Genomic DNA, 12,297 nt, shown 5'->3' with positions numbered 1-12,297 from the left:
ACTGTTTTCTGTTCTCCACAATGAATCGTTTCCACAAAGTGACGGCCAATGCTACCAATCACCTAGGTTCAAGGAGCCGATTTTCCCAATTTCCTGACCAAATTTTCTTGAGATTCGGGAATGGAAAAGCGAAAAAAATTCCCGAGAATGGGCAGGAATTCCCGCCTGGAAACCCTAGTGATAAATAGGGAAAATATCTATGAGAGACATTGTGAGTACTACGTTTATTTCCCATTGTGGGTATTACTAGGTTCAAGGAGCCAGTTTTCCCGATTTCCCGACCAACTTTCCTCAGGATTCAAGAATGGGAAAGAGAAAAAAATTCCTGAGAATAAGCGGGAATTCCCGCCTGGAAACCCTAGGCATTATTATTCAGGAGATTTCTTTTTTATTTTTATATGCAAATTAGAGTAATGAAGTCAGAAAGAAGTGATTGCATTTCTTAGATATATTCGTTTTATTTGCTCAAAAAGTAGAGTATTAAGAGGAAAACATGATTAAATCATTGCTATTCTTGCCTCTCATTTCCAAAGGGTATCGTCCTCTACTTAACATGTTTACCAATTCTTTAAATAAAGGTTTCTCTAACAGCTGTGAACCCCACAAAAGTTGTTCATTACAGGCCAGCTGTAAAGGAAAAGATGGAAAACCCATGCCTTCCCCGAGTAAACACCTCTTCATATGTCCTTTGCCCTTTGGATTATGGAATACGAAAAATTGACTAATAAGATACCAGGGATTTCATACATTTTAAGCATCCTTCTCTCCTTACATCTACCCAAAATATAAGCTAGATTTACTGTATCAAAATACAGTGTGATAAAGAGCAGTGGGGTTTCTGAGACTGGCTGAGGGTCAGAATCACATGGGATGTTTAAAAAAATAAAACAAAAAAGGTTCCCTGGCCTGACACCAAGGTGGAGAAGAGGAATTTGTACTTTTATGTAAGTCCACAGAAAATTCTTTTGATCGGTTAAGTTCAAGGACAGTTAGCAAAGAGGAAAGAACCCTGGACAGTTCATACTTATCGACCAGGCCTCTACTCTTGCAAACGTGTAGGAAGCCTTCCAGGACACCCTCTACTCCCACCTACAGGTGGGAAACCTCCCACACACATCCTTGCCCCATGTACTCTCACAGTATCCTGGATGGCATTCATCTTATGGGATTATAGCTGTTGATGTATTGGCTCCCCAATGATGTTATGAGTTTCTTGATGGTAATGCGTTTCAATATTGTCATGTGTTTCAATATTCCCAATATCTGGTGCCAACACCTAGGCATCCAATAAATGTGTATCAAAGAAATGACTAATGAATCAGAAATCACAGATTCTATAACTAGTTTTTTCAATTACATGACTTCAGCTAATTTACTTAACTTCTCTGAGTCTCACTTCCTCTTCTCAAAAATGAAGAGACTGAACTAAATAATTTCTTATGGAGCTTCCAGTTACAGACCCCCAATCATCTTAAGATAAAACCGTATCAAAGCATAGTAAAGTTCTACATAAGGCCACAAACAGTGAGTAGTACAGAGTATACAGTCAATAAATATTTTTGGAATACATTGGTGCTTTCCCTTATTTTCTTATTCACAAGTAACCTGGATAACAGGCAAACCTGTCACATTTTCAGTGGGGTAACACCAAATATCATGTACAGTATTGTTTTTACAATGACAGGAAATTCAGATTTAGATATTTATGTAGTTCCGGCAGTATTTCAATCAAGTAAGCATTGGATAGCTAAAGTTTATGGATGGAGCTCTCAAGGTCCAATCAATTTAATAAATGCATAATTGATTAAAAGTTGAACTATTTTTAACACTAGTCTGTTAAGCTCCATGAAGAGTAGGGCTAATGTCTGTCTTGTTCACTGGTGACCCTCCCAATGCCTCGCAAGTGCCTGGCTTATGTTCCAGGGCCAGTAAACATTTATGAGATGGCTGGGTACTGCTAAAATTAGCAATGGCTCCAGGATAGATGAAGAAAGAGGTTATATACTATGGTATGTTCTGGCCCATTATTTTCTGATGTTGCTATAAAGTACAGAATGATCTGATCTAAGATTTTGTGAGACATGTCTTAGCATTATCTGTGAAAATTTTGACAATAAAATATCAACAGATAACTATTAACTAACACCCCAAACTCAAAACATGACAAGTGTTTAAGGTGAAGTAATTCATTAAGAAAAAAAACATCTGTATCACTAAATTTACTATTCATTACTTCTAAATACATATGTATTTAATAAAGTACTTACTTTCACAATCATCTTTAACATCTATAGTAGCAAATGGCCTATCTACCAGAGAATCCATAGTACTGGCTTCCAATTCTTCTGACATTTCCTTTTTCCTTGACACATTTTCACACTCACTGGAATTTATTCCTCCTTTAACATATCACAAAAAGAAAAATGTATTATTTAACTTATTTAACTTATATCCTAATCTAACTGAATTCAATATGAGTAAACATCTGTTAAGAAATGGTACAACTGTATTCAAATATATTGTGAAGCTACTTATTATTTATGTCATAGTCCACATTTTTATAAATTCATTTTTATGCTAAACAGCTTTAATAATTTTCTGAAGCATAGTACTCAACTCAGGTGAAGACTAAGTTAATCAGCAATCTTCATGATCTTTTATAGCTATATATTCTTAATTCTAAACCTCTATTTTTTCACATTCCTTTTGAAAACGGTAAACCAACAAGGTCTTGTCAGTATTTTTCATGTTTACTTTTAACAATATCACTATGTTCTCATTTGTATAAGTTCTGGTCATAATTTTTTTCTTCAATAAAGACTTAAATTTTTTCTCTCTATTATTACATTAACACTGGAAATTCAGTCAAAAATACATGGCTCTAAACATGCATTTCTGGAAATTCAATGATTAAAACAAGCAAAAAAATCTTCCAGTTTACTATGAGTCTAATAACAAACAAAACAATTTGAAATTTGTAAGAACATGTAAATGTTTACTATTTCTATGCTTGCATTGAAAAATACAAGTGCAGTTTACACTTAAACAAAAGTTTTAATAGATAAATACATAACTTTTACCTTTGGGCACATGCAGTTAAACAAAAAGAATCATAATTGACCATGTAGCTTATACTTGGAAAACTAGCAGTGGTAGTTGTACAATTAAATATGCACAAGGCAGAATGAAAATCAAAATGAAATTAAAGAACTCCAACTTTTTTCTCTATTTTATGCTGAATCTAAGAAGTCAGTAATAAATTCTAAAGATCTAAGGCACAGCATGGTGACGATGGTGACTATAGTTATTAATATTGTATTGTATTCTTGAAATTTACTAAGAGAATCTATCTTAAGCAGTCTCATCAAAAAAAAAAAGTTAACTGTGTGAGGTGATGGATGTGCTAATTAACTTGATTGTGGTCATCATTCCACAATGGTCATCATTCCACATCAAATCATGACACTGTATACGTCAAATAAATACATTTTGTCAACCACACCTTAATAAAGCTGGGGAGAAAAGAACTTAGTAGTATGAAATTCGCCCATTTAACACTAACATGTCTACATTAGCTCCAAAGTCCCCGTGCTACTTGGAAATAGACTGGATTATTGGCATAATGTGGAATGGGGGAGGGAGGCTGACTTCTGTGCTCTAATAACACATTTTGAAGGCAAGAATGAGAATTAAATAACGTGAATTAAATTTAGTCATTTTTTTTTAATGAGAAAAGTTCTTGAAATAGCTGAATGCTTAGTTTATGTCGAACTCAATTAATCAACAACAGTTAGAAAGCAAGAGGTATGGGAATCACTCTGGCTATACCAAAAAGGAATCATGCAATGACAATGGCGATAATAGTGGCATTCAGGTGATGATGCAAGGCAAGCTGGTGGCTATAGCAGAAAGGGTTTGAGACGAGAAATCATAAGACAGATATTCTAGTATGGACCCGCCCTCTCACCAGCTGTGTGATCCTAAGTAAGCCATGTAATCTCTCTAGGCCCCAGTAGTGATCTCATCCCTTAGATGACAACGTCGCCCTAATGGGAAAATTCTAAACCCGGGCTGCATATTAGAATTACCTGAGGACCTGCTTTAAATTACCAGCGTCTGGTCCCACACCAGGCCAACAGAATCACAGTCTCTGGAGATCGGGCCAGCCTCCTCCGTTATTTTTTTTAAAGCTCTGCGGGGTGATTCTAACGTGTGATGGAAGTTTGAAAACCAATGCCCCAGAGGATTCCCTTTCACTTCCTCCCTATTCTAGTGCTGCAGTAGAATAAGAGATTGTGATAACGGCTGAGAACAATCAACTGAAAAGTAAAAACTCCCACAAGACGTTTACTGTCAGGGAAACTTTCCTGATCCCTAGCTCAGGGCTGAGTTAGGTAATTCAGTCTCCTTCCAGATGCTTAGTGCTTCTGCCAGTCACAGCACAAATATATCAGTTATAGATGTCCAGTTGTCTGCCTTCCCTATTAGATTCTAAGCTGAAGGGATCATATAATTTATCACTGAAACTATGACTCTTCTGAAAATGAAAGGGGGAGCTATTCACAGCTATGCCCCTTTCGGCTTGATCACCTTACTCTAAGTTCCTTAAGGCTGTCTCTTACTCTCCTTTGATTCCTCAATGCTTAGCACAGTGTTCAACTCCCAGCTGGTGATCAACATATTTGTAGGGAATGGATAAAGTGCACATTTGGGAGTGGTTAGTAACTCACATAAGCTGTAGTGACATACAGTTATCTCAATGTCCGTGATGTGCTGGACACACACTTCCCGGTGTTTAACAGCAGCTCCAGCACATCAGATTCTCATTTTCATAGGGTGAATGAAGGAAAGATACTACTACTATCCCATATGACATAAAAATAAAAATTGAAGCGTAATATGACTTGTTCAACATCATTCCACATCTTGTTAAATGAAGTACATATTAATATAAACTGGAGTGTAGTATGTCAAAATCAACAGGAGTCTAGAACATGAAATACAAACTGTTACATTAAATTACGGAATGATTGAAACAATTTTTGAAGATATGAATTATTAACTAAAGAAAAAGAGAATACCACTTCCAAGTAATTCTTGAAAGAATTGCGGGTCATCCTATAGAGCAATGTTTCTCAACAGGGTTCAAATCTAGAAGCCTTCCTCCAATTCCCTAAGCTTTAGTGTTTGGGCAAAGGCTAGCAGACATGAATCAAACACATCCATCACAACTACACGTTCTCTTACAGACGGTATAAATATTTTCCTTTTGGAAAACTGCCTAAAATAACTGACCCTAAAATAAAGCCTTTATACGATAAGTTGACTGTTTTGAGTACTTAAATTCTGGTCTAACCATAGTCAAAATGAAATAAAAATTTTTGTACAAATCCAAATAAAAGTAATGCTGTTAAGTGCACTAATAATAAAGATGAGGTGAAATTGGCAAACTACTACTACTAATAATAACAACAACAGCTGACATTTGAGCATGTACTATATACTAGGCACAGCCGGAAGCACTTTACAAATAGTAACTCATTTAATCCACACAACCATGCTGTCAGGGATGTACTATTATTTTACTGATTTTACAGACTAGCCACTTAAGTAACTTGCCCAAGGTTACAGCTAGGTCTTGGGGCTAGCATTTAAATCCAGTTGCTGTGCCACCAAAACCTGTCCTTTCAAGCAACATGCCCTATTGCCTCTTAACATACACAGTTTATAGAGCTGTAAATTGAGGTAACCCTTTCAGAAGGGAGTCTGGCAACAGATCAGGAGCCATGAAAATATTCCTCTCACTGATATATCTGGGTATCTATTACATATGTCAACACAGACTCAACACAGCTTTATTAGAAAAAAAAAGTGGAACAGCTTAAATGCCTAATATAGGGAAATGGTTAAACAAAGCATACTCACTCTAATGACAACAAATAATAATGGCTATGCAGACTGCAACTACAAAAAAAAGTTTATAATATTAGCTTTTTAAAAAGCAAAGCTAATACTGCATGCGCTCTATGATTACAATTACATAGGAAAAGCCTAAAAGATATAAATTATTTCTAAATGCTGACATAGCTGTTTTCAGTATATTTGTATGTTTCCACTTTCCACTATTCAGATGTTTTAAATAGGACTACTTTTATAAGAAAACAATTAATGCATACATTTAAAATATTATAAAATTATACATTAAGTATACACTAATATTCAAATATAAATGCACTCCAGCAAAGGACTTCATCATAGGCCAGTAGAGGAAAAAAGGATAGAGGGTTTGCTCTTTGTCACACAAAATGCAAGTTTCCTGTTTGGATAGTAAAATAAGGAAGATTCTTCACTCTACTAGGTATATATAGTCCTCCAGAATCAATAGAAAAGGTCAATACCATCCATGCTAGACCTGGCTTACTGATTAAAAATAGTAGCATCTTAACATCTGGGTAAATGCGGAGAGCTATGTGATAATCAACAAGTCGCTTAAACCCCATGCTTTAGTTTCCTCATCATAAAAAGAAAACAAAGTACAATCCAAATTAAGAGAGAAATGGACAAAATAAGTTAATATCTGAAAAGAAATGTAAAGAAACAGTAACCTTGAAAAACATCTTAAGGTTTGTTAATATGAATAACGAAAAGACCCAGATATGCTATCGGTATCTCAAAAACTCAAATCCTCCGAACCAACCCACAAGGCCTTATCATTTCATCCCCATAATAACTGTAAACGTATCCGCACTAACAGCTACTACTGTGTTTCCCCGAAAATAAGACCTAGCCAGACAATCAGCTCTAAAGCGTCTTTTGGAGCAAACATTAACATAAGAGCCGGTCTTATTTTACTATAAGACCGGCTCTTATATAATATATAGTAAAATACGACTGGGTATAATAATATAATAACACAATACAATATAATATACTACTGGGTCTTATATAAGACCAGGGCTTATATTAATTTGTGCTCCAAAAGACGCATTAGAGCTGATTGTCCAGCTAGCTCTTATTTTCAGGGAAACAGGGTATATACTACAATTGAACATTTTAATAGTTTTTCTAGTTTTTGTTGTTGTTTTTTTGTTTTGTTTTTTCTGTTTTTTGTTTGTTTGTTTGTTTTTTCTTTTTGCGTTTATACTATAAAGACCACAAAGAAAAGCACTTTTTCTCTGATTAGCTTTCGGTCCCTTTCACCGAAAGTCCATCTCCTAACACGCTGTATGCAAAGTTCAGTTCACAGTAAATGCTGATGTAAGCTGTAAATTAATTCTGGGCCCTACTACGGATTTGGCGCCAAATTAATACGGTCATTTCTACACCTAGAATGAAATCCTAAACGAAAAGTGTCAGGTCTATAATGTTTGTGACATAGGAAAAAAAATACAGGTTTTCTGGGTTTTGATGACCCCACACAGCGTCGGAGGCTGTGTGCTGACATGAAGTCTGTACTAAAGGTCACAAGATCAGAAAGCGGGAATTAAAACTGAAACTTAAGCTGGGTTCACACCCCTCACTTCCCGTCGCAACAACAGCGCGTGCACTGATCACACCCCGGTTGCACTGCGTTCTTCGGTGCAAAGGTGAGATCCGCTAAGACGGAATAAGAGACTTGGGGGCGGGCGAGGGGTCGCGCTCCCGGCGCTGGGGACGCCGGCAGAAGCCCTCCCAGAAGCCGAGAGCTGGGCGAGACGCACGCGCCCAGGCTCCTGTCTCCCCTCCCGGCCCGCTCCGCAGCCCGCGCTCACCCGCTCCGGGGTGCTCCATGGTTCTGGCGCTAGCGAGTGGCCGGTCTGGGCTCGCAGCGGGAGCGGCTGCCCAGCGCAGCGGCCAGGGGCGGGGCGCCAGGCGGAGGCGGAGGCCGGGGCGGGGCCGGGATCCGACCAGCGGCGCGCGGGGGCGGAGGACGCGGCCCACGGCTGGGGCTCCGTTCGCGGCGACTGGATCTGCGTAGGCCCGGAGCCCCAAAAGCCGCAGTCCCCGCTGAAGCTGCATGCCCAGGCCCGGCGCCTGCAACGAGCGGAAGGGGCCGCCCCGAAACGCCGGTGGTACCCGGATTCAGGCTGCGCGAAGGAGTGGAGAGGGGTGGGGAGCCGTGACCCCGGCGCCGTGGAGAGCGAGGGCTCCTCTCTGCCCCACAACGCTCGGTCCCCGCCTCCGCCCTGCAGCGGGGCGGCCCCCTGCGGCCTTTGGCTGCCCTCAATTATTTCCCGTGGCTCCGCGTTTCCAGTCCCACGCCTTGAAGGGTGAGATTGGGACCCAGCTGAAAGCATTTCCTGGCCTAGGGTCTCCTGGGGATCTTTGTGTTTAGTTTTGCAGAGAGCTTTCAAAACACAGAGTTCTGCTTTCAAAATATTTGGAAAGAGCGAGTCGTACAGGAACGACACCTTGGTCATTTGTACAGTTAGATATTTATTTTGCTTTTTAATTTTTAAGTCAAATTTCAGCAGTCACACATTTTTAACAGCAGTTTCATGCCTACAGCTTACATGGGAACCAGCTACTAGTTATTGCAAATGAAAACACTGGTTGTGAGTGAAATGGAATAAAAAGCACTTTAATTATTTTTTTAAAAAAATCCGTTTGACCTTGGAACAGAAATCTACTGAATTTTTCTTTTAAGTACAAAGAAACCATGCACTAAGAAAATTAGTTGGGTGCATTACTCAATTAATCTAGCCTCTTATTTTGAATAATAACACTTGGCTTATCTTGAATGCATCCTAGAATGCAGATGGAGGCAAAGACCTCAGCACAACCACAATATATAATACACAAGAAGTCATAAAGCTTGCTACTCTCACATTAAAGTAATTCTAGCAAGTTGAGTATTTGCTTTGCACACCCATAGCAATTATGGACTGATTAGAGAGGGTACAATAGGTTCCCTTAATTATTTAATGCCTGAGCTCCCTCCTGAGGTTGAGCAGGTGAATAAGAGAGGTCTTTTTCTTAAGGAATTGATCACCTAATAGAGACAGAAACATAAATAACTGCAATAAATAATAAACTAAAAGCTGCAAAAAGTAATCCACATTAATATTGAAAGGGATTAGAATATGCCCCCCAAAACATGCCACTTCTACATAAGGATTATTTTGAGTTGAAGGCAATTGAGAAACAGCAGAAGCTGAGAGAACGGCTCTGCCTTCCCCTTTTGGCCTAAAAGCAGGCCATAAATTTCCCTTTGTAAAGGTGACAAATTTCCATAACTTATCTGTATATCAAACCTTACTAAACAATACTTACTTACCATGTATTTCCTAGTCACTACCTGAAAGCAGAGACTGTTTTAGCATTTTCATATTCCCAAGTGATTAGAGGTTACTCAGTGAAGAGTTGTTAAATGAATAAAACTCTCATAAGTATCAGATATGCTTAAGAACTCAGATTTGTCAAAAAATAAAAAATAAAAAGAAAGCAATACACCCAAACAAGTGTTTTTTGTTTTTGTTTTTAATTGGGGAAGGGGTACAGGACTTTATTGGGGAACAGTGTGTACTTCCAGGACTTTTTTCCAAGTCAAGTTGTTGTCCTTTCAGTCTTAGTTGTGGAGGGCACAGCTCAGCTCCAGGTCCAGTTGCCGTTTTCCAGTTGCAGGGGGCACAGCCCACCATCCCTTGTGGGAGTCCAACCAGTAACCTTGTGGTTGAGAGGATGCTCTCCAACCAACTGAGCCATCCGGGAGCTCAGCAGCAGCTCAGCTCAAGGTACCGTGTTCAATCTTAGTTGCAGGGAGTGCTGCCCACCATCTCTTGTGGGACTCGAGGAATTGAACTGGCAACCTTGTGGTTGAGAGCCCACTGGTCCATGTGGGAATCGAACCAGCAGCCTTCAGAGTTAGGAGCATGGGGCTCTAACAGCCTGAGCCACCCGGCTGGCCCTCAAACAAGTTTTAAAAAAAGAAATGCTATCGTGAGTAATCTTACCATGTTTCCCCAAAAATAAGACCTAACCGGACAATCAGCTCTAATGTGTCTTTTGGAGCAAAAATCAATATAAGACCCAGTGTTGTGTTGTGTTGTGTTATGTTATGTTATGTTATGTTATGTTATGTTATGTTATGTTATGTTATGTTATATAAGACCCGATCTTATAGTAAAATAAGACACAGTCTTATATTTTATTGTATATTATATTAATTTTTCCTCCAAAAGACGCATTAGAGCTGATTGTGCAGCTATGTCTTATTTTCGGAGAAACATGATAAAGTCCTAAAGCTTCGCCAGCCCGAGGCTAAGAATTAGGTGATATTATCATTAATATCTAAATTTTATAGGTAAATAAACCTACTTGCTCATGCCAGAGCTCTAGCCCCTTGTGAAATCCCCCCAAAATACATGTGGGGTTCCAAATGGTATCTGACATTACTGATGAATTATTCCAGGTTGTCACTATCCTCAGTCCTTGAGCTCCCCTGGTCCAGTCTGCTTTCCAGGAAGTCTGGTGCCCTCTTCAGACATCAGCTGATTGGTGGATCACTTGGCCATGATGGATCCTCTCAGTCCTCAGGATGACAATTCTTGCAAACTAGAAGAGCAGTTCCTCCCCTGTGGATTACATTCTGCGTAAGGGCTAGGGCAGGATGGGTGATGTCACAGATTATTTGGACTTCTGAGAGTGACAGAATTCATTGAGATAGCATGTTCCGTTACACACAACAGCATTATTTCTCCCAGGAGGACAATGTACACTGCCAAGGTGAGTGGATTGAAAGTTTTAAAAAACAAAATTCAACTGAGTAAATTTTAAACATCTTATTGGCTTTATTAAATGATTCATGAATTGATCAGCATCCAATCTGGCAGATAGAAAGCAGCTCTTAGAGCTGTACAAAATGAAAGATTTATAGGCAGCAGGGAGCAGGAAAGGAACTATCAAAGAGAGAAATACAGTAAAAGAGAAAAACCGGTTGAGTAATATTGGGGGTATAAAGTTAAAGATGAAGGCATTGATCTTAGGAGAGACAGGAGGGAAGCAAGTTGGAATAGATGGATCCTGATAAATGTTTGAATGGGGTCTTGGTTAAGGCAGCTACTTTCTAAAGGTGTCAGTATTCTTGATGAAAACAGGTGAAGTCATTTGCTGGGAGAAGAAGACACTGAGGAAAGAATCTTGGTGATTTGAAGGTTTTATAGATGTACAAAATAGGTCATAGGTCATTGAAACTTTGGGTTTGGATGAGGTTGCCCAGGGAAAATGTGTGGATGTAGAAAATTAGGCGACTATGAATTAGCGAACACTTTCGCCATCTTTGTGATGACAATCTGAATCATTATTTTTCTTTTGCGCTTCATCAGCTGCCTGAATTATTACATACTTACTACATTTCTTCCATTCTGAGTAAGAATAAGAAATAATCACAGTAAGAACATTTTCATAAAGAGCATGATTATTTTTCTTCAAACAAAGGATCATTAACTTATAATGAGGTATATGCTAGTTTGTATCATTACTCAGAAGATAATGATGTTCTTAAACTGTTTTGAGATAAATCTCTGTGTTTACACACTGAAGTAGTTAGTGCTCCTTACCGCGTTTTGGGCCAATGCCAAATTGCAAGATTTAGGTTTAACAGCTCTAATTAGGCTTCCTGAATTTGATTAGTGCTGGGGATTAGTTTTTCATTTGATAATTTATCTTACAAGATTCCTAAGCTCAAAACCGTATGTTTCCTTCGTTATTTTTTGTATCATATAGATCATGTAAACTATCATTATACTTTCCAATAGACCATTCTGTATTAGTGGTTCGTTGTTTTGTTACTCTCTAGTCAGATTTTTTGAATACTAAAAGAGAAGTATTAAGAGTTATGTGAAATTCCACTTTCTGAGTTATCAGGGCTGTATATTATAATTTGTTGGTTTCATTGTCCTCTTAATGTGCTAAAAAATATTGATGCACATTATCGTTAAACTTCTTATTGTCCATTTTAAATGCATGTCATAATTTTTTCATTCAGGGAGATACTGACCCAGGTATATTAATAGGGTATTAATATCTGGGTTAGTAAATTTCACATCTTTTCAAATTTCATATTATTGTGTATTTGACTTAAGTATTCCTTGTTTTTTAGTCGTGTAATTGACATTTGATATTTCAAACAATATCACACAAGACTTCACTGGCAAAACTACCCTTATTTGCGTGCCAATCAGAGTATAACTGATAATTACAATATGAGGTTTTCTTTGAGTAATGTAAGAATTCGATGACAAAAGAAATGGAAAAAAAAATAGCAAAAGTTGAAAAGTTTCAGAAGGAATAGAATCAGAATTAAAGGAAATTTGAGTC

General features: G+C 38.3%; 1 protein-coding gene across 12 annotated transcripts in view; it reads right to left on the bottom strand.

Annotated features, from left to right (window-relative positions):
* Positions 1-8,172, bottom strand: part of AKAP7 (A-kinase anchoring protein 7) — a 108,575-nt gene extending 100,403 nt beyond the window's left edge. For 6 of the 12 annotated variants that reach the window (XM_019729379.2, XM_019729382.2, XM_019729384.2 and 3 more), the window contains exons 1-2: positions 7,752-8,169; positions 2,268-2,399 (exon numbers count right to left, since the gene is read on the bottom strand). In XM_019729379.2, the coding sequence (XP_019584938.2) occupies positions 2,268-2,399; positions 7,752-7,998 (379 nt within the window). In that variant the 5' untranslated portion in view covers positions 7,999-8,169. Of the gene's footprint in view, positions 1-2,267; positions 2,400-7,751 lie in introns of all 12 variants that reach the window. The other 6 variants (XM_019729383.2, XM_019729391.2, XM_074333591.1 and 3 more) reach the window with 4 other exon arrangements.
* Positions 8,173-12,297: the final 4,125 nt, after the last annotated feature.

The sequence above is a fragment of the Rhinolophus sinicus genome, linkage group LG05 (assembly GCF_036562045.2).
Source record: "Rhinolophus sinicus isolate RSC01 linkage group LG05, ASM3656204v1, whole genome shotgun sequence".
Classification (NCBI taxonomy): domain Eukaryota; kingdom Metazoa; phylum Chordata; class Mammalia; order Chiroptera; family Rhinolophidae; genus Rhinolophus; species Rhinolophus sinicus.
Note: the sequence above shows the minus strand (reverse complement) of the source record. Positions and strands in the feature narration are given on the sequence as shown.